Source organism: Mustela putorius, unplaced genomic scaffold (genome assembly GCF_011764305.1).
Source record: "Mustela putorius furo isolate JIRA1106 unplaced genomic scaffold, ASM1176430v1.1 tig00000831_pilon_pilon_pilon, whole genome shotgun sequence".
NCBI lineage: Eukaryota > Metazoa > Chordata > Mammalia > Carnivora > Mustelidae > Mustela > Mustela putorius.
The window spans coordinates 8,025,884-8,050,188 of record NW_025421490.1 but is presented as its reverse complement, the minus strand read 5'-3'; the positions used below and the strand labels follow the sequence as shown (position 1 = coordinate 8,050,188).

General features: G+C 45.4%; 1 protein-coding gene across 6 annotated transcripts in view; it reads left to right on the top strand.

Annotated features, from left to right (window-relative positions):
* The window catches only part of GPLD1 (glycosylphosphatidylinositol specific phospholipase D1), a 66,954-nt gene that overhangs the window by 12,671 nt on the left and 29,978 nt on the right, over positions 1-24,305 (top strand). For all 6 annotated transcript variants that reach the window (XR_006608135.1, XR_006608133.1, XR_006608134.1 and 3 more), the window contains 9 exons: positions 6,545-6,623; positions 8,433-8,530; positions 8,927-9,037; positions 10,029-10,077; positions 11,014-11,068; positions 21,058-21,165; positions 21,383-21,410; positions 21,506-21,645; positions 24,036-24,122. Coding sequence is in view for 3 of the 6 variants with exons in the window: in XM_045085107.1 (XP_044941042.1) it covers positions 6,545-6,623; positions 8,433-8,530; positions 8,927-9,037; positions 10,029-10,077; positions 11,014-11,068; positions 21,058-21,165; positions 21,383-21,410; positions 21,506-21,645; positions 24,036-24,122 (755 nt within the window). In the remaining 3 variants the exon portion in view is untranslated. The remainder of the gene's footprint in view (positions 1-6,544; positions 6,624-8,432; positions 8,531-8,926; positions 9,038-10,028; positions 10,078-11,013; positions 11,069-21,057; positions 21,166-21,382; positions 21,411-21,505; positions 21,646-24,035; positions 24,123-24,305) is intronic.

Below are 24,305 nucleotides of genomic sequence, written 5' to 3'. Positions count from 1 at the left end.
ACTGTATCGTAATTTATTCAGCCCATTTTATATTTTAACTTTTTACTTGGAAGTAATTAAAAACCCATAGAAAAGCTGGACAGTTAGGCAATCTCTATACACCCTTTGCCATATTCCTGTAGGTCCTCTATTGGCATATTTGGCCTTTCCTCCTCTCTGTTGTCCCCCAAGGGAAGGAGGTAGAACAGGAAAGGAATGAAGGTCTTTATTTGGTGTCTCAGAATTGCACTTCAGGGGAGCACAGATTCCAGAGTAACCAGAAAAGTGTCCAACTCATGCAGGGAAAGCAAGGGGATTTTACGAGAAGGAAGAGAGAATTACAGGATTTACATAAAGCAGAGAAGAAAAGAATGCTGCTGTATTGGTGCTGACCAGTGGAACCACTTGTGATGACTGTCTTACCGATTATCGCCGCTATCAAGCCAACGTCCTGCTGTGTATTTATTGACTCTGCTGTCCTCATCTGATCCAGATGCCAGGTGCTCTGTTGAAATCTTATGAGCCAACCGCTTGTCAAAGAATTGCTGCTTCCGGCCCAGTTCAGTGTGTTAGTTGGAATGAAAATGGAGTCTCTCATGGCCGGAGATTTCATGCAATTCCACACTATTTATACACACTGATTTCTTTTCCCCTGGACAATTCTAGAGAATTCCTGGTGTAGTGCCCATTATCCTTCAACTTATGATCGTGTATTTCCTAAAAACGAGGACACTCCTGTGGAGCCACAGCACAATAATCACAGTCCGGAAACCAACATTGAGTCACACTCTCCCTCTCCCCCAGTCCTCAGGCTTTATTAAAATCTCTCCAGTTGTCTCAGTAATGAATCTTCTTTCTGGTTCCAGGACTGCTCCAGGACCATGTGATCTAGAACAGTTCCTCAGGCCTCCCTTGTCTTTAATGACCTTGATATTTTGGAAAGGGCACAGTCCAATAACAGTCAAATGCACCCTAGTTTGGTTTCATGTGCTAATTCCTCCTTGCAGGTTACTTTTTTTTTTTTTTTTTTTTTAAGATTTTATTTATTTATTTGACAGAGAGAGAGATCACAAGTCGGCGGAGAGTCCGGCAGAGAGAGAGAGAGAGAGAAGCAGGCTCCCGCCGAGCAAAGAGCCCGATGCGGGGCTCAATCCCAGGACCCTGAGATCATGACCCGAGCCGAAGGCAGCGGCCCAATCCACTGAGCCATCCAGGCGCCCCCCCCCCCCCGTTTTTTTTTTTTTTTTTTTTTTAAAGATTTGGTTTATTTACTTGAGAGCGCATGTGGGTGAGCACAAGGGGTTGGGGGAGGGGCAGAGGGAGAAGGAGAAGCAGACTTCTGTCTGAGCTGGGAGCCCGATGCCGGGCTCAGTCCTAGGACCCCGAGATCATGACCTGAGCTGAAAGCAGACGCTTAACTGACCGAGGCACCCGGCGCCCCATGCAGGTTCTCTTTTGACAGAAACTCACAGAACACAGAAGCGATGCTGTATTCTTATTGCTTCGTACCAGCAGGTTCATGAGGTCAAGTGTACTGTTTTGGTGATGCTGAATTTTTCCTTTCTAAGATTTTCATTGGGTGGTTCTTTAATATTCCTTTCCTGAGATTATTTTGGTGGTGGTGGGTGGGGGTTGTTTCAAGTATGTTTGTAACTAAAGTATTTTATGATGGCTGCTTTAAAGTATTTGCCAGGTAATTCTAAAATTTCTACCATTTCAGTGTTGGCCTCTATTGGCATCTCCTTTCATTCCTTCTGAGATCCCTGGTTCTTGGTGTGATAAGTGATCTTTGATTAAAACCTGGACATTTCAGGCATTAGGTTATGAGACTCTGGATCTTACTGAAACCTTTTTTTTTTTTTTTTTTAAAGATTTTATTATTTGTCAGAGAGAGGGAGAGTGAGCACAGGCAGACAGAGAGGCAGGCAGAGGCAGAGGGAGAAGCAGGCTCCCTGCAGAGCAAGGAGCCCGATGTAGGACTCGATCCCAGGACACTGGGATCATTACCTGAGCCGAAGGCAGCTGCTTAACCAACTGAGCCCACCCAGGCGTCCCTGAAACCTTTTGTTTTAGCTGACTTCTTCTGACACCTCTTTGGGAAGGGAACAGAATGGGGAGGGTCACCCACCTCCTGACTCTCCTGACTGCCAACTCAGGATAGAAGTCAAGGTTCCCTCTGAACCTCCACGGACACCTCTCTGGCTGGGAGGGGTAGAAGTGCCCAATTATTGCTTTTCTCTGTGGCCTCTACAGATACTGGGCGGGGCGGGGGTGGCGTGTCTCCTCGTGGTGGTGAACTTCCTGCCCTCCCCAGGGCCTCTTCTGAGCCCACCCAGGGGGGATGGGGAGAGGCGCCCTGTTACTGCAGTTGGGACCCGAGGCCCAGGCTCTCCCCATGGTCTCCACTGACACGGAGGGCTAGGGACGGGGGACAGGTGAAAGTCCTGGTGAGGGTAGGGCCTCAATGTTTTCTGTGATGTTCGGTTGGAGTAAAAGGTGGTTGTCTTAAAGTTTTCTGTCTTGCTAGGCTGCCCTTTTCCTGGTCTTAGGGTTAGAGAAAGCAGGCTTTTGTTGTGGCTTTGTGTGTGTGTGTGTGTGTGTGTGTGTGTGTTTGGTTTATGCCCATTAGAGTTTCTAGGTTGGCATGCTTTCCTAGTATCCAGTTTGGGATCTCTGAGGCAACAAGAAAGCCCAGAGGATTGACCCCAGTGTCTTCTTCTGGCCCTGAGCTCCCAGACAGCTCCACTCTCACGGGCTTCTTATGCTCATTTTGTGTACAACGCCCGGGGTTAGCTTAGCAAGAGGAATAGGTACATCTGTTCCCTCTTCCTGGGAACAGAAGTCCTAGTGATGTTAATTTCTATCACCTGGTTGAGAGGAGGTCTTCACATTTTTACAACGGAAAGTTAATATTTTCTGCTTTTTAATTAGCAAGTAAATATTTTGTGGGGAGAGATCTTGATGTAAATATCCTGTTTCTCATGAAGTTTTAGCCACTGGTTGTAGCATCTTTCTAATTTTTGCCTGAAATAATTATTATGATGGTTGCCAAATTGTTTATCTGATTCCATCACTCTTCCTACATTTCTTGGCTTTCTACTGTTACAGAGCCATTCCTTCTTCCCCATTCATATATGCACATTCATGGATTTTTATTTCATCGTTTATGTTACATTATCATTCATCGTGACGCTGACATTGTCCCAGATTCTGCTTCAAGTTGGCTTTTGCGTCTGTTTATCTGCCTATTTATTTAAAACCGTGAGTTCACGCAAGAATATTTCCAGTTAGGGGCCTGCGCCACAGGAATCCTTCTAGCCTTCTCTGTGCCCGCATCTGTGGCCCCTTTCTCCAACACTGAGAAGCCCGGCCATCATTCTCAGTATATCCTTTGTGCTCCGCCTCCTCGTTTGTGACCAGTGTCTCCAACCACGTGTGGCAAAACCTTCAGTTCTGACACGGCTACCTGAGTCCTTCTGGCCCAGAAACCAAGGGGGGGAAAAAATGAAACAGAAAAGACCTCTACAACAGAGGAAGGCTTAATATTCTCTGTTGCTCGTGTACTTCATTGAAATTTCTTTTTATTAAAAAACACATTTATTAGAGTGCACAAGCAGGAGGAGGAGCAGAGGGAGGGGGAGAAGCAGACTTACAATTTTTTTTTTCATTTTTGCTCATTTGGTAGGTGGAAAATGGTGTTTTTGTTACTTTATTGGCATTTTAGTTAATGAGGTTAAGTATACTTTCAGGTGTTTATCAACTATTTCTATTACGTCTTCTGTGAATCACTTACGTGTTTTGCTCATTTCTGCACATTTTGCTCATTTCTGTACATTCGATGCGTAAGGATGATTTCTTAAACTTACCTGCCCCATCATGTGTCAAATGATTCAGTTTTCTCTTCAGTTTGCTTCTCATGCTCTTCACCGTGCAGAATGCTCCAATTTTTGTGTCGTTAAGTGCATCATTCTATTCTCTTATGGCTTCTGCCTGTACGCCTTCCTTAGGAAAATCATTCCCACTCAAGATTATGCTGTTATTCCTTTTAGTTTTGTCCTGCTCATTCTGTGGCTTCCTGTTCTGCCTTTAACTCTTTGATTCACGTTGTATATATTTTGGCCTAAAGCCCGTGAGCCGTCTGGGAACCTCTTGTTGGTCATGTTAATTTCACGTCCGTGTCCCGTCGGCCACGCTGGGTCCCACCAGGAAGGGAACCCCCACCGCCGGGGCTGTGCCGACCCCACCGGCTGGGGACTCCATCTTCATTCATGCCACTGTACGTGGTGTGGGCTTGAGTCTGTTTTCTTGCTCTTTGTTCTGTTTCCTTGATCTCTTTTGATTCCAACATCCTATTGCTCTTATTTCTGTAGCTTAGAAATACATTTTTCCCTCTAAGGGAGCCATCGTCCCCCAGTACTTCGTCCCCACCCACAGCAGCTTCCTATTTTGCTGACACATTTACTTTTCAGAGTTTACTTCAGATTATTTTTCAGTGTTACATAGTAGCATCTTCTTCACCTAGAAATGCAGATTCAACAAGTTTTAATCATATAAAGTGGCCAAGACCAAAGCAAGGTAAATAGTCAATAAAGTTAATTATTATTTTTAAGTGACCAAAGTGCAACTTGCAAGCTATCTTTAGAGAAAAAAGAGACGCCACTGGCTTATGTAATTGATGACGCTTGGAGCAGAGCTGCCCGCAGAGGTGGGTGGTGGTCTCTCTCCACGTGGGGGGACACAGGCCTCCAGCGTTCAGCCTGAAAACCCCCAAGGGAAAGCTCTCGATCAGACGTGCATCTTTGAGCCACACACTGTGGCGGCCATGGGGATTCTTCAGTCCTTATGAATAAATTACAAAGTTTAAGGTGGGGCACCTGTGGCTTCGGTCGGGCATTTGGCTTCGGCTCAGGTCAGGATCTCAGGACCCTGGGATCGAGCCCCACCATTGGCTCGCTGCTCAGCGGGGGAGCCCCTTCCCTTCCTTGCCCTTTCCCGCTCCCGCCTGCTCGTGCTCTCTGGCTCTCCGCTCTCTCACACTCTTTTTCTCAAATAAAATCTTAAAGCTTAGGGGCACCTGGTTGGCTCAGTTGGAAGAACATGCAGCTCTTAATCTCAGGGTTATGAGTTTGAGCCCCAGGTTGTGCGGGGGAGGGGGGGGAGGATAGAGATTAGTTAAATAAATACTTAAAAAAAAAAAAGGCTGAGGCTGCACATTTTTACTTTGGCAATCCGAGTTCATCTGTGGATCCTGGAAACCCCTCGGCTAGTTGATGCTGAGCGCCCCGCAGACCTGGAGAACTGGGTGTTGATGGTCTCTGAGCTCTGGAAGAGCAGGCTCGGGGCAGAGCGTCCAGGAAGGGCTCCCAGAGCCTGGTGCAGAGCTGGCCCGCAGGGTTCCCGTTGGCAGCCCCGGGCCCCTGCCCCGCCTGCGAGCTGAGGAAGGAGAAGGGGAGAGGGGGCTGCGTGTGGAGTCTGGGAACTGTGGCCACAGCTGCGCCGCCTGAAGGGGGTCAGAATGGAATGAGTGAGCCAGTCAACCAAGGAGAACATTGAAATATAATGACTTTTCTTTTTTTTTCTTTTTAAGATTTTACATATTTGAGAGAGAGAGAGAAAGACATAGGGCTGGGAGGGAGAGGGAGGGACAAGTGGGGGGAACAGCAGAGGGAGAGGGAGAAGCAGGCTTCCCGCTGAGCAGGGAGCCCCACGTGGGACTCGATTCCAGGACCCTGGGATCATGACCTGAGCCGAAGGCAGAGGCTTCACTGACTGAGCCACCCAGCCACCCTGAAGTATAATGTTCTTTTACCATCTACTTTTACTACAATTTTAAAAGGTAAAGGAGTTTTTAAACCCCCCTAAGAGCCCCAAAGACATCATCTGACCGTGAAATACAGGTAACAACTATAAACTTATATGTGAATAGATCAGTTTATAAATATATATATATATAGTTGACCCTTGAACCAACACTGGGATTAGGGGCACTGATCCCCAGGCAGTCAGAAACCCAAATGTAACTTTTGACTCCCTCCAGACTTAACTACTAATGTGGACCGGAAGCCTTACACTTACTTTGGAGGTTATATGAATTATATCCTATATCCTTCTAATAAAGCATACAAAGAAAATACATTTCTACTACTCCACTATATTTAGTGAAAAAATCTGCATCTGCATGGACTCATGTGGTTCAGATCTGTGTTCAGGGGTCAGCGGTGTAACTGTATGTGTGTGTGTGTGTGTGTGTGTGTGTATGTGTTCTATGCCAATGCACTCACTTTTCACTGGATCGCTGAAAATCTCCCCACAAACCTGTCAGTGAGCTAGCCTTGCAGAAATCCTGCTTTGCTAGTGGCCAGAGAAAGGAGCTGAAATCAAATGAGTGATTTTTGGTCCTTTTTGGTCAGCCTGTGTTTGCTTGGACAGAACCTGAGGTTCTCTGTTGTAGGGCATCGTCTTGGATCATGCCCGAGTTTTTACTACGTGCCTACTTACTCCTTCCTCCTGTCCCCTCCCCAGGCTGCTGCCTCTTGCCCCTAATCTCTGTTTTCCTCTTCACCAGCTGTTACTTAAGCACCAGGATGCGTACCAGGCTGGAGCCGTGTTCCCTGATGCCTTCTACCCCAGCATCTGCGAGAGAGGTAAGCTCGAGTCTCACAGACCCAGTGATGCCGCTTCCTCTTGGTTAACAGGAGCAGCTAGGACAGAACTCCAACAGCGTGTTTCCGTTGTCCTTGGTCACTGACTTGGTTCACATAACTACATTTTTCACTTAACCAAACCTTAACTACTTAAGCGTAAAATTCTGAACATTTTCACGATCCTGTGTGTCCTTAATTTACTAGTTTGTGGCAGAAGAGAAAAGATCTTGAAAGCGGTGGGAGGGTCTGGGTTCGCGTTCCTGCTGTGCTAGTAGCCTGTGACCGTTAGGAAGTGTTTCCACGCCTGGGACATGATCATCATAATGCCTCCCTTGCCTCTACCGGACTTTGTTGGTGTTAATGCATATTATTTTGTCAAGTGGTGTGCAGATCTAAGGCAGTGGAGTCAGTGACCTGGGCTTGGGGGGAGTATCAGGACCCCGTGGGCGTGGAAGGTGCGCTCTGACAGAGAATCGGGGGGTGTTTTGTAGGAGCTACGGGCCTGGTGTAAGAAATCTGCAGGAACGGTGCGGGGAGGGGAGAAGGCCCCTGTGGGGGCCAGGCCTTCAGTCAGGGACTGCAGCCGGCCCCCGGGACCCTGAGTCAGGGATCTGGGGGAACGAATACCCCCACTTCCCTTCCTTTTCCCTGATCTCGTCTCTGTTCTCCACATTGGCTGGACCCAACCCAACCAAAGCTGGGGGGCAAAGGGGCCAGTCGGGCTGGTCCCTTCAGGGGCACCGTGCAGGGCAGAGCAGGTTGGACAGAGGGTCTGGAGGGACAAATGAAAGACATCCAGTATATTGGTCATCACGGAAACTATATTTGGAGTCTCAGGGTCATGGCCATTATCCCAGTGTTTTGTTTTTTAAGATTTTATTTATTTGTGTGTGAGAGAGAGAGAGCGAGCGCACAAGCAGGGGGAGAGGCATAGCCAGAGGGAGAAGCAGGCTTCCTGGGCAGGCTTCCTTTGGCCTCCGTCACTAGGATTACAGAGGGAACAAAAACTTTGCTTAATCTGGCAATTTGGTGAAGGGGAGGTTTATCCAAAGAACTGCTATTACCCTTAATTTGGGATTTTTACTGAATTCTGTAAAATAGGAATTGTAAGTTTTATCTTGAAAACTTTAGAGCAGATCAAATTGCTAGTTTTGGTGTCTTTGAAAATCATTTCAAGAAAAGCCAATGGTTAGAATGTTTTTACTTTAGGGGCACCTGGGTAGCTCAGTGGGTTAAGCCTCTGCCTTTGGCTCAGGTCATGATCTCAGGGTCCTGGGATCGAGCCCCACATTGGGTTCTCTGCTCAGCGGGGAGCCTGCTTCCCTTCTTCTCTCTCTGCCTGCCTCTCTGCCTACTTGTGATCTCTCTCCCTCTGGCAAATAAATAAAATCTTAGAAAAAAAAAGAATGTTTTGACTTTAGTGGCAGCAAAACTATTTCAACAGAAGGATCTAAACTCTGGTGTTTTGGTTTCCGTGGCCCCTCGTGACATTTGACAGCCCCCTCCCACCCCCTGCCCCCCACCTGCACTGCCCCCCACCAACTCCAGCACCCTCCACCCACTACCCTGCACAGCCGTGTTCTCCTTCCCTTTAGCACAGAAATGGAAAACCCTTCCAACCCCCCAGCAGCCCCCGTGATTCCAGATGCTGGGAGCCAGTCCCAGCTTTCTCTCTCCCTCCCAGCTGGCCCTTCTGTTCTAGAGGCTTCCTCTGAACATCAACGGAAGAACACAGGAGGCTGGAAGGGAAGGAAGAGACGTCTCCAGCTTTTCTGGACAGACTCCCGACACCTGCTTTTGTCTCACCAGGAAAGTTCCACGATGTGTCCGAGAGCACGCACTGGACCCCCTTCCTGAACGCCAGCGTCCATTATATCCGAGAGAACTACCCGCTTCCCTGGGAGAAGGTAGGCATGGCCGGCCCTCTAGAGCCGAGAAGAAATTCCGCTCCAGACCCCCACCCCTAGTCTGCACCCAGTCGCCCCCCTCCAGGCTCCGGGCTGCTCACCCTTGTACCTTCATTGCCAAGCCCAGGATGCAGTTGGTTAAGACCTGAACAAACTACTCGGAGAAGTGCAGGAGGTCACCTGGCCGCCTCTGTGCCAAGAGTAATTCCTCTGAAAGCACTTCCCAGGCACCCCGAAACTTCTCCACAAGTCCTTGGGTTTTGTCACTAGAAACTGCAGAGTACCAGCCTCTGTATTGCTGTGAAGGCTCAGGGATGGAACTCTCCTTATTAGACACCATAATCGGACTTTTACAAAATAACCCCAGCGCCGTCCCTCTCATTTGCTCGTTGGCAGGACACGGAGAAACTGGTGGCTTTCCTGTTCGGCGTTACCTCTCACATGGCGGCGGACGTGAGCTGGCACAGCCTGGGCATCGAGCAGGGGTTCCTTCGCACCATGGGCGCCGTGAGTGCGCGTGGGCGGCTCGAGGGGAGGGTCCCGTCCTGCCCGGGAGGAAGCCCGGGAAGGAGACCTCGAGGTCACGCAGGGCCATGTGGACGCAAGCAGGACTTCCTGCCCCAGCAGCCCTCCGTCTCCAGCTCCTCCTCCCCACCCCGCTTCTTCCCGGGCTCCCTGCACGGTCGGCCCGCGGGCAGGACCCCGACGTGCACCGAAGTCAGCCGTCAGTGTGCTGTCCTGTGCCCTCGCAAAACAGCATTTGTGAAATTTCACGCTCCGGGCAAGTCGCGTGTCTTAATAAGGACACGAAGAGCTTCTCCTTGGGAGGAACCGCTCCATGTGTTTGTTCTTTTAAAATTTTCCTTTCTAACATGCCAAAACGTGTTCTTATTTGCGTGTGGCTGACACAGCGTCGCGTGAGCTCCAGGTGGGCGACGTGGCGATCCTCCAGCTGTGTGCAGCCGTGTTCGCCCCCAACCACACCACCCCCCACCCCCCGTCACCACCCAGCCCCCCACACGGCCAGTCCCGGTCCTCCCTGGGCTGTGCCTTCATTCCCGTGACTCAGTCACTCCATAACCTCCCACTCCCGTGTGCCCATTTCGCCCATCTCCCCATGCTGGCTCCCCCCCCCCCCATTTTCTATATGAAAATGCCAGGGCCCTGAACCGAAATGGCGCCCTTGTTTCTGGAAGCCTCCCTGGTACCCAGTTGTCGTTGGACCCATTCTGTGCAGAGCTTACCCTTGGACTCACTGGAGACTGTGTCTCTATCCCCAGCGGTGCAAAGGTTTGCAAGAGCTTTGCCTCCAGGCGCTAATATGTGGCTCAGCTGCCACTGTAAATTTGTAACAAAAAAATAAAATTATCATTTTTTTAAAAAATCAAGTGCATCTGTTATGGGCCCTTTGCACTGACCGGGTTAGGCGTTTACCTCCTTCCCCCGGCGCGGCTGTGGGGTGGGCTTTGGGCTACAATCGGTTTTCTCTCTTTCTCAGGTTGACTTTCACGGCTCCTATTCCGAAGCGCATTCGGCGGGCGATTTCGGTACTGTCTACGTTTGCCAAGTTTGTTTTGCCATGGTTCCGTCTCCCTTGTCCTAGAGTCACTACTGTACCTTAAATCTGTATTACAACCCCCCGCCCCTTGTTGAAAAACCTCTCTCCTTAACTGAGACCATCTCATGCTGCATTAGGACTGGCTGTGTTGTTCTCTTGAGCAAAAGTCTCATTTTCATACTCTATGAGGTGCGTATTCAGTCACTTTGGGAAATGGCTAATAACCAGGCAGGTGTCTAGACAGCAAGAGAGAGAAGCTTCCGGGAGTGGCTGCTGGCAGAGACGTGCACAGATTGTGGTGGGCTCCCACAGTATCTTTCTCTCGTTTGTGTGTGTCAACTTCAACTTATACTAAAAAACCAAGTATTTAAAGTAAAATACATATTTTTAATCACAGCTTGCCAGTCCATATACTACCTAGCTTTCTATTTTAATACTTCATTAAGAGTACAGCATATCATTTGCCATAGAGATGTATTTCCGAAAAGTTGTATGTCTTTATAAAAAAAAAAAATTACAGTTCATCATTGGCATATGTCCTAATTTAGTAAAGCTTTACCCTTATATTAGCTTAAAATTCATTACCTAAGATTGCCCTTACTTTAACTTGGTACCTCTGTCTTTTTCCTGCCATGAATTATTGAAATAGCCAAAGTAGACGATGAATGGGATTTTAAAAGAAATTTTATGGTTCATCTTTCCTTCAAGTGAAAAACTTTTGGTTATCTGGGTGTTTCTTAATTCACAAGTCTCACTGGCTAAGCTATGAATGATCACTTTTTCTTTGAGATCTGCTTTTACCTAAAACAGTGAGCAGAACATGCGGGCAAGGTAGTGAACTCATCGCCTGACTGTGCAGATCTGTGGAAAGAAGCCGAGTGTTGTCGCTGACCCACCAAATGTAAATATTTTTCTCGTGCTTTAGGAGGAGATGTGTTGAGCCAGTTCGAGTTCAATTTTAATTACCTCGCACGGCGCTGGTAAGAACAACTATGCTTACACGTGTGTTCCCTAAATGGCGCTTAGAAGCTGGACCCTTTTTATCCCCGACGAAAATGCAGCCTACGATGCATTCAGGCATCAAAAATTTATAAATTTTGAAAAGCAAAACTGCAGATGAGGACAGTTTAAGATGCTTTGAACTTGTGACTGACACCATATCTAGTCCATATTTACAAAAAAAAGATCACGTGCTCCCATGTAGCTAACACTTGGCTCACAGCCAAGCCTTCTGGGTGTCTTCTAAGCGCCTCCAGTTCTCTCCCACCGAGAACATTCTCTCCCGTTCTTCTAAACCGCTCCTGTGGGATTCCTGTTAATTGTTTTGTTGCTTCTCTTTAGAGCTGAATACATATGGATATGTCCCCATACAAAATGGAATGTGGTTTTAATCTTCAGATAAATAGAATCTGGTTCCGAGGTCCGGTCACCTGTGTCTGTTGGGCCATGGTAGATTTCCCTGCTGTGTGGCTGTCTGACACCGGGATGGGCCACATGGTCCTCCACTCCTGCGGGGACGGAGGTGTTAGTGCGGAGCGTGTGTGTTTGCTCTACCGGCGGTGTTGCTGTGAACATCTCCTACGTTTGTGCACCACAGGGGGGGTCTCTCACCCTCAGCCCCAGACACAGAACTGGGAGGGAGTCCTGGGGCGGGACGCGAAGTCAGCATCAGAGCCGAGGCTTTCAGAACGGCCTTCTCAGCGGACCCTGTCCTCGGGCGTATGTGGGAGATCTACTTCCCCTGCGTTCTCCGGGACTTGGTCTTGTCCAACTTAAAATACAGTCTGTTTGGTGTGTCCTGGTCTCTTACTGAAGTTTTCATTTGCATTTCCTAGTGATTAATGAGGCTGAAAGTTCCTTCATATTTTATGGATCATCTGTGTTTGATACTCCGTGAACATCTTGTTTAGCTTTTAGCCTAGTTTTCTGTTGGTTGGTTTGGCCTTTTTACTTACTGGTGAGTGGTCCTTGTATATTAGGGCTTCCAATCTTTGGTTGGTTTATCATTTATTTGTTACAAATATCTTTTTATACTTTGGGACTTTTTTTAAACTTATGATGTATCTTAATAAACAGAACTTAATTTTCATGTAGTTGACTCTACCTTTTCCTTTGTAATTTGTACTTTTGATATCTGATTTAAGAAATCCTTCCCTACCTTTTGGGGATGAGGTCATTCTCCTCCTCCTTGGCCTTCAAAAGCTTTTATGGTATTATTTTTTTAAACTTTGTCTTTCACTTACCTGGAGTTAACTTTTTGTATGTTCTGAGAAAGAATCTGATTTTCTTTCTGTAGATGTAACATAGATAGTCCCCAAATCAGGACACTTATCCACAGTCTCCCCTTTCCTCACTGGTCTGTAAGGCCCTCTCTGTCAGAAAACTTAATATGTATTTGGGTCCATTTGTGGGCTTTCTATTCTGTTGTATTGATCTACTTGTCCATGAGCAATACTGTTTTTTTTTTTTTTTTTAAATTACAGTGGCTTTATAATACATCTTGACATCTAGTAGGGCTGGTCTCTCAGCCTATCCTTTTTCTTCAGACATACCTTGCCAATTCTTTTGCCTTGGCTCTTTCAAATAAAGTGAGAAGAGCAAGTTGCCATGTTCTAAGAAAGATCTTGTTGGGGTTTTGATTAGAATTGTATTGAATCTAGAGATCCATTGGAAGAGCATTAACTTTAAAATATTGAGTCTTCTCACTATGCTATATATTTTATTTAAGCCCCCTTTAGTGACTTTAACTAAACTTGTCTAAGTTTTTCCCTTCAAGGTCTTACATGTTTTGTTCAATTTTGTTGCAGAGACTTTTTATTTGCCACCGTAAATGGTAACTTTCAGTACCAGTTTTATTTTCTAGTTGATTGTTGCTGTGTAGGATGCAAGTGACTTTCTCACTTTGATTTTTGCTTCTAACAACATTTCTAAAATCCCTCATTCATTCTAATGTTTCCAGAGATGTTTTTGAATTTACTGTATACTCACAGTGCATCATCAACAAATTGTGACCATTTTACTTTTCCTTTCTCAGTCTTTAGCCTGTGTGATGCAGCAGAAAGAAGAAAGTTATAAAGTTTTCAGTACAATAGAAGTGGCGATACTGAGCATACTTACCTTGTTTGTGACCTTAAAGAGAATGCTTTCAAAATTTCATCAGACACAGTGTTCGCCCTGGGTTTTTGTGAATATCCTTAATCAGCTTAAGGCAGTTTCCCTCTATTTCAGTTTGCTGGTAGTTTTTATTATGAATTAACTTCGTGTGTATTGAACTCTTACTCTGCATCTGTTGAAATAGTTCCCTCTTTTTTAATCTGTTAATATAGCAATTGTACTAATCTATTTGCCAATATTTAATCAAGTTGAATTCCTGGCACAAAACCAACTTTGCAATAGTATATTTCCTTTTTAATATTTGTTGCATCTATCGCTGCCTGGGATTTTGTATTTTTATTTATGGGTGGGTTTGTGCTATCATTTTCTTTTCTTCTCTCCTTGTTTGGTTTTGGTATCAAGGTTATGCTAGTTTCATGATATCAGGAGGAAAGTTCTTTTCTGTTCTCTGAAAGTCTCTGTAAGATCAACACTTTGAATGTTTGGTAGAATTTGAAAAGCAATCTAGGCCTGCTGTTCTCTCTACAGGGACTTCTTAAAAACTTCAGTCATGGTTATAGGACTACACAGTTTTTCAATTTCTTCTTAAGGTGTTCTGTTTTTCTAGGGTTTTTCCATTTCATCTAAATGTTTAAAGATTGTGCCTTGAAGTTGTTCTTAATATTTTACTGTCTATTTTCCTTATTTGGACTCGTGTTCCCTTGTTATCTTGATCCTGACATTTCTTGCATTTTTCAACAATTAGTCTCATCTAATACATTTCAGTTTCACTATTGTAAAGAATGGGTTTGGGTTTATTGATCCTCTCTATTATGTGTTCATTTTCTCTTTCATTACTTTTTACTCACATATTTATTTTCTTTAGGTTCTTATGAAATTTGTGGAGTCTTTTTTTTTTTTTTTTAAGTTTTTAAATTTAATTCCAGTGTAGTTAAAATGCAGTGTCACATTAGTTTTGGGTGTACAATACAGTGATTCAGCAATTCTGTTACTCAGTGCTCATCAAAAGTGTGTTCTTAATGCCCCCCACCTGTTTCACCCAGCCCCACCCATCCCCCTCAGTTTGTCCTGTACAGTGAAGAGTCTCTTTCTTGGTTTTCCCCTCTCTCTCTCTCTCTCTTTCCTCCTCCTTTGTTCATTTTTTTTTTCTTAAGTTTCACATATGAGTGAGATCATATGGCTTTTGTCTCTATTTCACTTAGCATTATACTAACTCCATCCATGTTACAAATAGCAAGATTTCATTTTTTTATGGCCAAGTAATATTCCATTGTCTGTCTATACCCCTTTTTCCATTCATCAGTCAATGGACATTGGGCTGCTTCCATAACTTGGCAATTGTAAATAAATGTTGCTATAAACACGGGGTGCATGTATCCCTTTGAATTAGTGTTTTTGTGTTTTGGAGGTAAATACTCAGTAGTGCAATTGCTTGGTCATAAGGCAGTTCTAGTTTTAACCTTTTGAGACACCCCCATCCCGTTTCCCACAGGAGCTGCACCAGTTTGCATTCCCACCAACAGTGCACAAGGGTTCCTTTTTCTCCACATCCTCCTTAGTACTTGTTGTTTGTGGGTTTTTTTTTCTTCTCATTCTAAGAGGTGCGAGGTGGTAGCTCATTGTGGTGTTGATTTGCATTTCCCTGATGATGACTGATACTGAACATCTTTTCATGTGTCTGTTGGCCATTTGTATGTCTTCTCTGGAGACATGTCCAATGTCTCTGCCCATATTTAATTGGATTATTTGGGGGTTTTTTGTATTGACTTATATTAGTTTTTTATGTATTTTGGATACTAGCCCTTTATCATATATGTCATTTGCAATTATCTTCTCCCATTCCATATGATATTTTTAGCTTTTCTGATTGTTCCCTTCACTGTGCAGAGCCTTTTATTTTGATGAAGTCCTATTAGTTTGTTTCTGCTTCTATGTCCCTTGTCTCAAGAAACATACTTAGAAAAATGTTGCTATGGCTGACAGAGAAATTACTGCCTTTACTCCCTCCTAGGATTTTTTTTTTTTAAGATTTTATTTATTTATTTGACAGACAGAGATCGTAAGTAGGCAGAGAGGCAGGCAGAGAGAGAGAGGAGGAAGCAGGCTCCCTGCTGAGCAGAGAGCCCGATGCGGGGCTCGATCCCAGGACCCTGGGATCATGACCCGAGCCGAAGGCAGCGGCTTAACCACTGAGCCACCCAGGCGCCCCCCTTCTAGGATTTGTATAGTTTCAGATCTCACATTTAGGTTTTTAATCCATTTTCAATTTATTTTTGTGTATGGTGTAAGAATGTGGTCCAGTTTCATTTTTTTTGCATGTAGCTGTCTGAACATCCCAGCACCATTTATTGAAGAGGCGGCGGCCTTTTTCCCATTGGACATTCTTTCCTACTTTGTAGAAGATTAATGAACATATAATTGTGGGTTCATTTCTGGGTTTTCTATTCTGTTGCATTGATTAATGTGTCTGTTTTGTGCCAAGATCATACTGTTTTGAACTTGAAATCTGGAATTGTGATGCCTCCAGCTTTGCTTTCCTTTTTCAGGATTGCTTTGGCTATTTGGGGTCTTTTGTTCTAGCACTTGAAACATGCCATTGGTATTTTGATAGGGATTACCTTTTTTTTTTTTTTTTTTAAAGTAGGCTCCATGCCCAGAGTGGAACCCAAAAGGGGTTTGAACTCATTACCCTGAGATCAAGACCTGAGCTGAGATCAGGAGTTGGACACTTAAAGACCTGAGTAGCCCAGGTATCCTGATTAGGATTGCATTAAATGTGAAGATGGCCTTGAGTAGTATCTACATGTCAACAATATTCTTCCAATCCATGAACCTGGGATGTCTTTTTTTTTTTTTTTTTTTTTAAGATTTTAAAATAGATTTTGTCAGAGAGAGCACAAGCAGGCAGAGGCGAAGTGAGAAGCAGGCCCCCCCCTGTTGGACAAGGAGCTGAAGGCAGAGTCTTAACCGACTGAGCCACCCAAGCCTCCCTGGAATGTCTGTTCATTTCTTGGTATCATCTTCAGTTGTTGTTTTTTTAAATCAGTGTTTTATAGTTTTCAGAGCACAGGTTTTTCACCTCTTTATTTCTAGATATTTTATTGGTTTTGGTGCAGTTCTAAATGGGATTGTTAACTTCTCTTTCTGCTACTTCATTATTCATATATGAAAATTCAACAGAATTTTATACATTGACGTTTGTGTCCTATGATCTTAGTGAATCCATTTACCAACTCTGACAGTTTTTTGTGGAGTCTTTAGGTTTTTCATATAAAGTATTGTGTCATCTGCAAATAGTAAAAATGTTACTTCTTCCTTATCAATTTGGGTGCCTTTTATTTCCTTTTTTTTTTTTTTTTTAAGATTTTATTTATTTATTTGTCAGAGAGAGCACAAGCAGGGGGAGTGTCAGGCAGGTGGGGAAGCAGAATCCCTGTGATGTAAGGAGCCAGATCGGGGACTTGATCCAGGACCTGGGATCATGACCTGAGCCCATGGTGAATGGTTAACTGACTGAGTCACCCAAGTGCCAGGCCTTTAGTTTCTTTTTGTTGTCCGATTGCTGTAGCTAGGACTTCAAGTACTATGTTAAATAACAGTGGTGAAAGTGGACATACTCGTCTTATTCCTGAACTTAAAGAATCTCAGTTTCTCACCATTGAGTATGATGTTCACTGTGGATTTTTCATATATGGTCTTTGTTATGTTGAGGCACGTTCTCTCTAAACGTACTTTGTAGAAGTTTTTTGTTTTTAAATCATGACTGGATGTTGTACTTTGTCAAATGCTTTTCCTGTATCTGTTCAAATGATCTTCTTAATGGTGTAATTTGTGTTGAATGATTTGTGAATATTGAACTACCCTTTCAATCCAGGAATATGGTGAATTTTTAAAAAATGTATTACTGAATTTGGTTTGCTGGTACCTTGTCAAGGAATTTTGCATCCATGTTCATGACACATACTGGCTTATAGTTCTCTTTTTTTGTGGTGTCTTTATCTGGTTTTGATATCAGGGTAATGCTGGCCTCATAGAATGAATTTGGAAGTTTTCCTTCGTCTTCTATTTTTTGGAATAGTTTGAGAAGAATGGGTATTAACTCTTTAAATATTTGGTAGAATTTGCCTGTGAAGCCATCTGGTCCTGGAGTTTTGTTTGTTGGGAGTTTTTGATGACTGATTCAATTTCATTGCTGGTAATCAGTCTGTTCAAATTTTCTACTTCTTTCAGTTTTGGTAGTTTATATATTCCTAGGAATTTATCCATTTCTTCTAGGTAGTCCATCTTGTTGGCATGTAGCTTTTCATAATATTCTGTTACAGTTTTTTTGTCTTTTTGTGGTATCATTTATTTCTCTTCTTTTGGGGGGGTTTGTTTATTTAAAATCTCTTTCTTCTGGTGTGTCTGGCTAAAGGTTTATCAATTTTAATTCTCTTAAAAAACAAGCTCATGGCTTCATTGATCTGTTCTCTTGGTGTTTAGTTTCTACATCATTTATTTCTGCTCTACTCTTTATCATTTCCTTCCTTTTACTGGTTTGGGATTGGTTTGTTCTTTTTCTGGCTCCTTTAGGCATAAGGTTAGGTTGTTTACTTGAGATTTTTCTTGGTCCTTGAGGTAGGGCCTGTATTGCTGTAAACTCTCCTCTTTTAGAACCCCTGTTGCTGAATCCCAAAGGTTTTGGACGGTGAGACTGTTTGCGTTTTCGTTTGCTTCAGTGTGAACTATAATTTCTTTTCTGATTTCCCAGTTGACCCACTCATTCTTCGGTAGCTTGTTATTTAACTAACTCTGTGCATTTGAGTTCTTTCCAGTTTTTGTAATTTCTAGTTTCATAGCACTTGTGGTCAGAGAGGATGCATGGTATGACTTTGGTCTTTTTGAATTTGTCGAGGCTTGTTGTTTGGTAAGGAGGTAGTGATCCGTTCTGGAGAGTGTTCCATGTGCACTGGAAAAGAATGTGCATTCTGCCATTTCAGGATAGAATGTTCTGATTACATCTGTTAGATCCATCTGATCCAAGGTGTCAGTCCAAGCCATTGCTGATGTTCTGTTCGGATGATCTGTCCGTTGATGTGAGTGGGTGTTCAAGTCCCCTGCTGTTACTGTGTTAGAATCAGCCACTTCCTTTCTGCTGGTTACTACTTACATGCTCAGTTGCTCCTGTAGTGGGAGCCATAAATATTTACAGTTGTTATACCTTCTTGTTGGATGGGGACCTTTTTGATTATGATTTGTCTCTTGTTATAGTGTTTTATTTTTTATTTTTTAGTGTTTGTTTTAAAGTCTATTTGTCCAATATAAGTATTGCTACCCTAGCTTTGTTTTGACATAGGTTTGCATGATAAATGCGTGTCCAACCCCTCACTCTCAGTCTGCGGGTGTCTTTCACCTTATGAGTCTCTTGTAAGCAGCCTACAGGTGAATCTTGTTTTTTTCTTTTTTTAACCTATCCCCGTCACCCCATGTCTCCAGACTTTTCCTTCGCCTTGATCTGGCCTCTTCTCTACATTTACTTGTGGAGTTTCCTCTGCCAGGTGTGTGTGTGTGTGCGTGTGTGTGTTTTAGTTATTTTAGTACTGTCTATCCTCTCGTGTGTGTGTGTGTGTGTGTGTGTGTGTGAGTGTGTACACGCATGTGTATGTGTTTTAATTATTTATTTTAGTAATGTCTATCCTCAATGTAGGGCTTGAACCCACAAGCCTGAGATCAAGAGGCCCTCGCTCTTCTGACTGAGCTACCCAGGTGCCACTCTTCTGTTGGCTTTTGAGTTGTTTTCTGGGTTCTTTGCATGATGTGAGTGTTGTCGAGTTTTATCCAGGAGCCAAGCTCCATCTCGGGCCCTCCTACTTTGCTGACTTTGCCAGCGATCTCCCGTTGAGTCCTGATCTAAGGTCTAGCATATCATCAACTCTTGTAAATATCCCATCTGTGCTTGAAGAGGATGTTCTCCAGTTTTTGACCTAATGTTACAATATCCTTATTAATGTAAGCTTATTAATTTACTGTTAAAGCTATAAATAAAATGGCCTTTTTATATTAGGTTGATGTAATAATTACTCAGAGAAAAATTTGTTTAAAAATTTCCCCCAGCGATGGTGAATTTTTTTTTTCCATTTCTCCTTGAGGTTCTTTCAACTTGCTATGTATATGTTTTGAAGATATGTTGTTAGATACATTCAAGTGTAAAAATCTTACATCTTTCTGGTGAGTTGGCCCTTTTCCTCGTGGCGTAGTGACCCTCCTCATCTCTGATGAATGAGTTACCTTCAGGTGTCCTTTAGCAACTTTTTTCTTTTTTAAAGATTTTATTTATTTATTTGACAGAGAGAAATCACAAGTAGTCGGAGAGGCAGGCAGAGAGAGAGAGGAGGAAGCAGGCTCCCTGCTGAGCAGAGAGCCTGATGCAGGACTCGATCCCAGGACCCTGAGATCATGACCTGAGCTGAAGGCAACGGCTTAACCCACTGAGCCACCCAGGGGCCCCCTCCTTTAGCAACTCTTACGGGAGTTCAGCTGGTTCTCCTGGTCACGTCCCATGCTGCTCGAAGTGCTCATGGCTGGACATAGACTCGCATTTCTTCAGTGAGAATTTCTCTGGACTTCTGCAGGCTGCCTCGAGGCATGTGAACCTAGGACCACGTTGCATTACATTCAGCTCTTGAAGTTTTCCTGATTACAGAAACATCATGAATGCAGGAAAGGACATTTGCAGGACTGGTAGTAGTTACCAGTGGTCGGGGGAGATCTGTTTTTCCCCTGCTCGATCGATTGTCAGGATGAAGCCCAATTTCTTTGCTGTCCTTTTAGTTGGCTGGGTTTGTTTCTCGCTGAAACTCCTGCAGAGGCTGTAGCTGTTAGTGCAGCGGCTCTTCTGAAACAGACTGCTGTGGCTGGTTCCTACGCTTCAGCCCATGTCTCTGGCATGTGCGCAGCCATCGGAAAATCTCCAAGGGCTTAGAGCACAGGCTGGCTTCCATACTTGCTTACCTCTTCAAGCTTCCAGATTCCATTTGTTTTGGACCTTTGGAAAATTTGCACTTTCTTGCTAGTGGGGTGATTCATCTAAAAAAATATTCTTGTTATTTTGTCTAGCCTGAAGCTATTTTCGTTGGGAGGACACTCTGGTGTGCTTATAAATTAAAAAGTAGACATCGCCATAGATTCTGTCTTATAAATATACTAGAATCGGGTTTTGTTTGGTTGTGATTTCTGTGCGATACAGTCTAAGGCTTCAGAAATGAAGCCGGAAGCTGGTTCAGCATTCGTCTCACGTATGTGTCTCTTCTTCCAGCTGAAGTAACGGCAGCTGTCAGCTGGCAGCCTGACTTAGGTGCTTTTTACCATACGCTGTGTGCTCTGAAGCTGGGGTGGGGGTGAGGAGCCATCAGGTCCTGATCTCAGGGTCGTGAGATCGAGCCCCGTCTCGGCTTCTGCCCTGGGCATGTAGCCTGCTTGAGGTTCTTTCTCCCTCTCTCCCTGCTCTCTCTCTCTCAAAAATTAATAATAATAACTTTTGAGAACAGTTCAGTCCTCCAAGGAGTAAAATGTTGTTCCTTGAACTGTGAATTCACAAGACAAAACATCCATTTTCTACTTCTCTGAGTGCGCCTCTGACTGTCGGGTTGGGGTGTCCGTTGTTGGTTTGCATCCTGCGCTGTAGTGCGCTGTGACATCTGCTGGGACTGTGGCAGTACCAGCCACCTATGCTTGTGGGCAGCATTAAATACAGAGTCCATGAGGGCCCCTTGCATAGTGCCGGGCACGGAACAGTCCTGCAGTAAATGGTCATTGCTTTGGCTGCCGATATTCCCTTTAATTTCAGAATCTTATTTCATTCCAATGCTTTTCTCAGGTACGTGCCCGTTGAAGATCTGCTGGAAATTTACAAGCAACTCTATGGCCGAGAAGTCATCACCAGAAGTGCAATCATTGACTGTTCATACCTTCAGTTCTTGGAAATGTAGGTGTGACCCAGAGGAAAATTTGTAGCTGAGCGTAGTGTGACTTCCTTAATGCGCTTTTTGACGTTTTAGTTTCCTGAGTTGGATTTCTGGATTCCTGCTTTCTCCGAAGGCAGTCGCGTGAGAGCAGACACCTGTGGATGGGGCCTGTTGTTGATTTGCTTCCTTCTTTGTCCAAACCTCACTCAACAGGCACAATTTTTGTTCATGTTGCAGGTACGGAGAGATGTTAGCTATTTCCAAGGTAAAGGCTTCATTCTTCAGAACCTTCATTTAAAGGATTATAAAGATACCAGAAAAAGCACTTACTGATACATTTTCTTTTTTTGTGTGCCATAGCTTTATCCCACGTACTCCAGAAAGTCTCCATTTTTGGTGGAACAGTTCCAAGAGTATTTCCTGGGGGGACTGGACGACATGGCGTTTTGGTCCACTAATATCTACCGTCTGACGAGCTTCATGCTGGAGAACGGGACCAGGTGAGACACCGGCCCACGTCTCCCGCCGGCCGCTCCTGCCCTGTGCCTCCCTCTCCTGGGGCTGCTGTCAGGTTTCCACCTGATCAGATGACAAGGTCTCACGACGTGTCAGCCTCTTTTAAGTATGCAACCTGCCCCGGCACTGAGTGGGCATGGGGGGCGGGTCTGGAGAGGGAGCCGCGGAGGCAGCACCCTGTGTAGGAAAGGGCAGGGTGCGAAGCCTGAGCAGCAGCCGTGGAGTGGGAGAGGGTTGTCGGGCTCCGTCTGCACCAGGCGGCTCTTCCAGGTCGAGGGGCCTAAATCCGAGTGGCTTCGGGATATTGTGTGTGGGATGATGCTCTTCGGCCTTGAGAACATCCGCCAGTACACAGAGGCTGTTAACCGTAACTGCATGCCGGGATCTGAAACAAAATCGCCTTGCATGACCAACTCGGTATTAGGCCGTGAGTGTTAAACCTGTTTTAAACAGTTGGTAAACAGGAAACAGTCCCATATAAATACTTTTTAAAAAAGATTTTATTTATTTATTTGACAGACAGGGATCAAAGAAGACAGGCAGGCAGAGAGAGAGAGAAGGGAGCCGGCCCCCTGCTGAGGGGAGCCCCATGTCGGACTGAGGCTCCATCCCTGGACTCCTGGGAAGGCCGAAGGCAGAGGCTTTAACCCACTGAGCCACCCAGGTGCCCCTAAATACTATTTTTTAACAGTGAAATAAGCCTCCTGTGACATCCCCAGGCTCTCCTTCTGTGGCCGGGATTTTAAGCGCACAGGACGCTAGGGGATGAGTCTCGGAATTTGCAAGACCTGCCTCTCACTGCTGAGTTATCCCGAGCAAGTAGCTGAACCTCCCTAAGCTTTGTGTTCTCCTCTGTGACATGGGGACAGTAACAGTCGTCACAGGGCTGTCGGGAGGAGCACGCGAGGTCACTCAGGCAAACGGGTTAGCGTGTAGGCGGCACTGGAAGCACGTCGATGCGGGTGTTGTTATTACAGAAGGAAGTGAAGTCTGCATTGGTCACGTGAGAGTGAACGGCTTGTACTCACTTGCTGTCTCCAGCCCGTAGGTCACGATCCTCGAGTGGAGAACAGCGCTAGTGTTCGTTTCGGTTAGGTCGTCCAAATAGCTACAGGCAGCAAGACGTTACTCTTTAATTGGGGAGCCGTTTTTGTCTCTCCATGTCTGTTCTAATTTGTCAAGGCGGAAAATTCCATGAGTTGGCTGCATCTTTGCACAGGGGAGGATTCGTCAGCATTTGTGGAACTGAATGGGAACTTTGGAAAAAGCTCCAAAGGAGGCCACAGATTCATGAGGGAAAGAAGCAGGGTACATAGTTTCATGTTATACGCATTTGTTACCTAACTGATACTTGTCTTCCAAAGCAATGTGTTGCTTGAAACTCCTAGTGTGTCTTCCTAAAGAAACAGTGAAGGAATGGCGGTCGCATTCCCAGCCGGGCTCTCCATAATTCAGAGAAAATTCACAGGGGCGCCTGGGTGGCTCAGCCAGTTCAGCGTCTGACTTCCGCTCAGGTCATGATCCTGGAGTCCTCATGTCGGGCTCCCTGCTCAGTGGGCAGCCTGCTTCCCCCTCTGCTGCAGCTCCCCTGCTTGTGCGCTCCTGCTCTCTCTCCCTGTCAGATAAATAAATAAAATCTTAACAAGAACAACAGCAAAGATTACCCGTAACTGCAGTGCTCTTATTTATTGCAAGGCTGCCGTCCGGATCCTCGTGGCAGAGTCTGAGGAATTCCCATCCTAATCCTGATGGGAATTTGAGGAAGAAACTTTTCCTAAGCTTGAAGCTGGTCCCCAGAAAGATTTTGACAGAAATTTGCCTTCAGCCTCTCCCGACCTCATGGGGCGGGCTCCGCGCTGCCCGGCCTCCCTCCGCGATCGCCGTCCACTCTTCTAATGGCGTCCGCCCGCCCTTAGTGCTTTTCCCGGAGGCGATGGAAAGTTCACCTCTTATGTCCTCTCAGTGGCCTTGTCCATTCACAAATCTTTGTTTTTAAAGGAATGAGATTGAGAGACTAAGACCTCTTTGAGCAGAAATGGGCGTGATTGGGCAGAGAGGGGCACAGTTAGGAATCCGTTTCTGTCTTGAGCTTCTGGACGGTTCATGTCCGCCTGGGGCTGCTCAGCGGGGAAGGGGGGGGGGCTGTGAGTCGGGCTGACCCGAGCATGAGGCTGCCTGTGTCACCATCCTGCTGCCTGCAGTCATCGGCCGTCATCAGTTAGGACCCGAGCTCCTCACCTGCCGCGTCTGGCTCTGCAGTGAGCCCCGGAGCGTTCAGAGCCGGAGGCAGTGTGACGTGCAACGTGATTCTCAGTAAGACTGACGCTTGCCAGGGAGGTAAGAAAATGTCTGATTTCTTTGCCTCTCTCCCTAGCGACTGCAGCCTGCCCGAGAACCCTCTGTTCATCACATGCGTCCAGGCAGGTGGGCCATGCGGCGGCCGGCCAGCCAGCAGCCAGGGGTAAGTGGATTCCAGAACCTTCCTAGAGAAAGGACATTTCGGGGCACCTGGGGGGGGGATCTCAGTGGGTTAAGCATCTGCCCTCTGCTCAGGTTATGATCTCAGGGTCCTGGGATCCAGCCCTGCATCAGGCCCCCTGCTCAGGGAATAAATAAAATCTTTTAAAAAAGAAAAAGGAAAAAT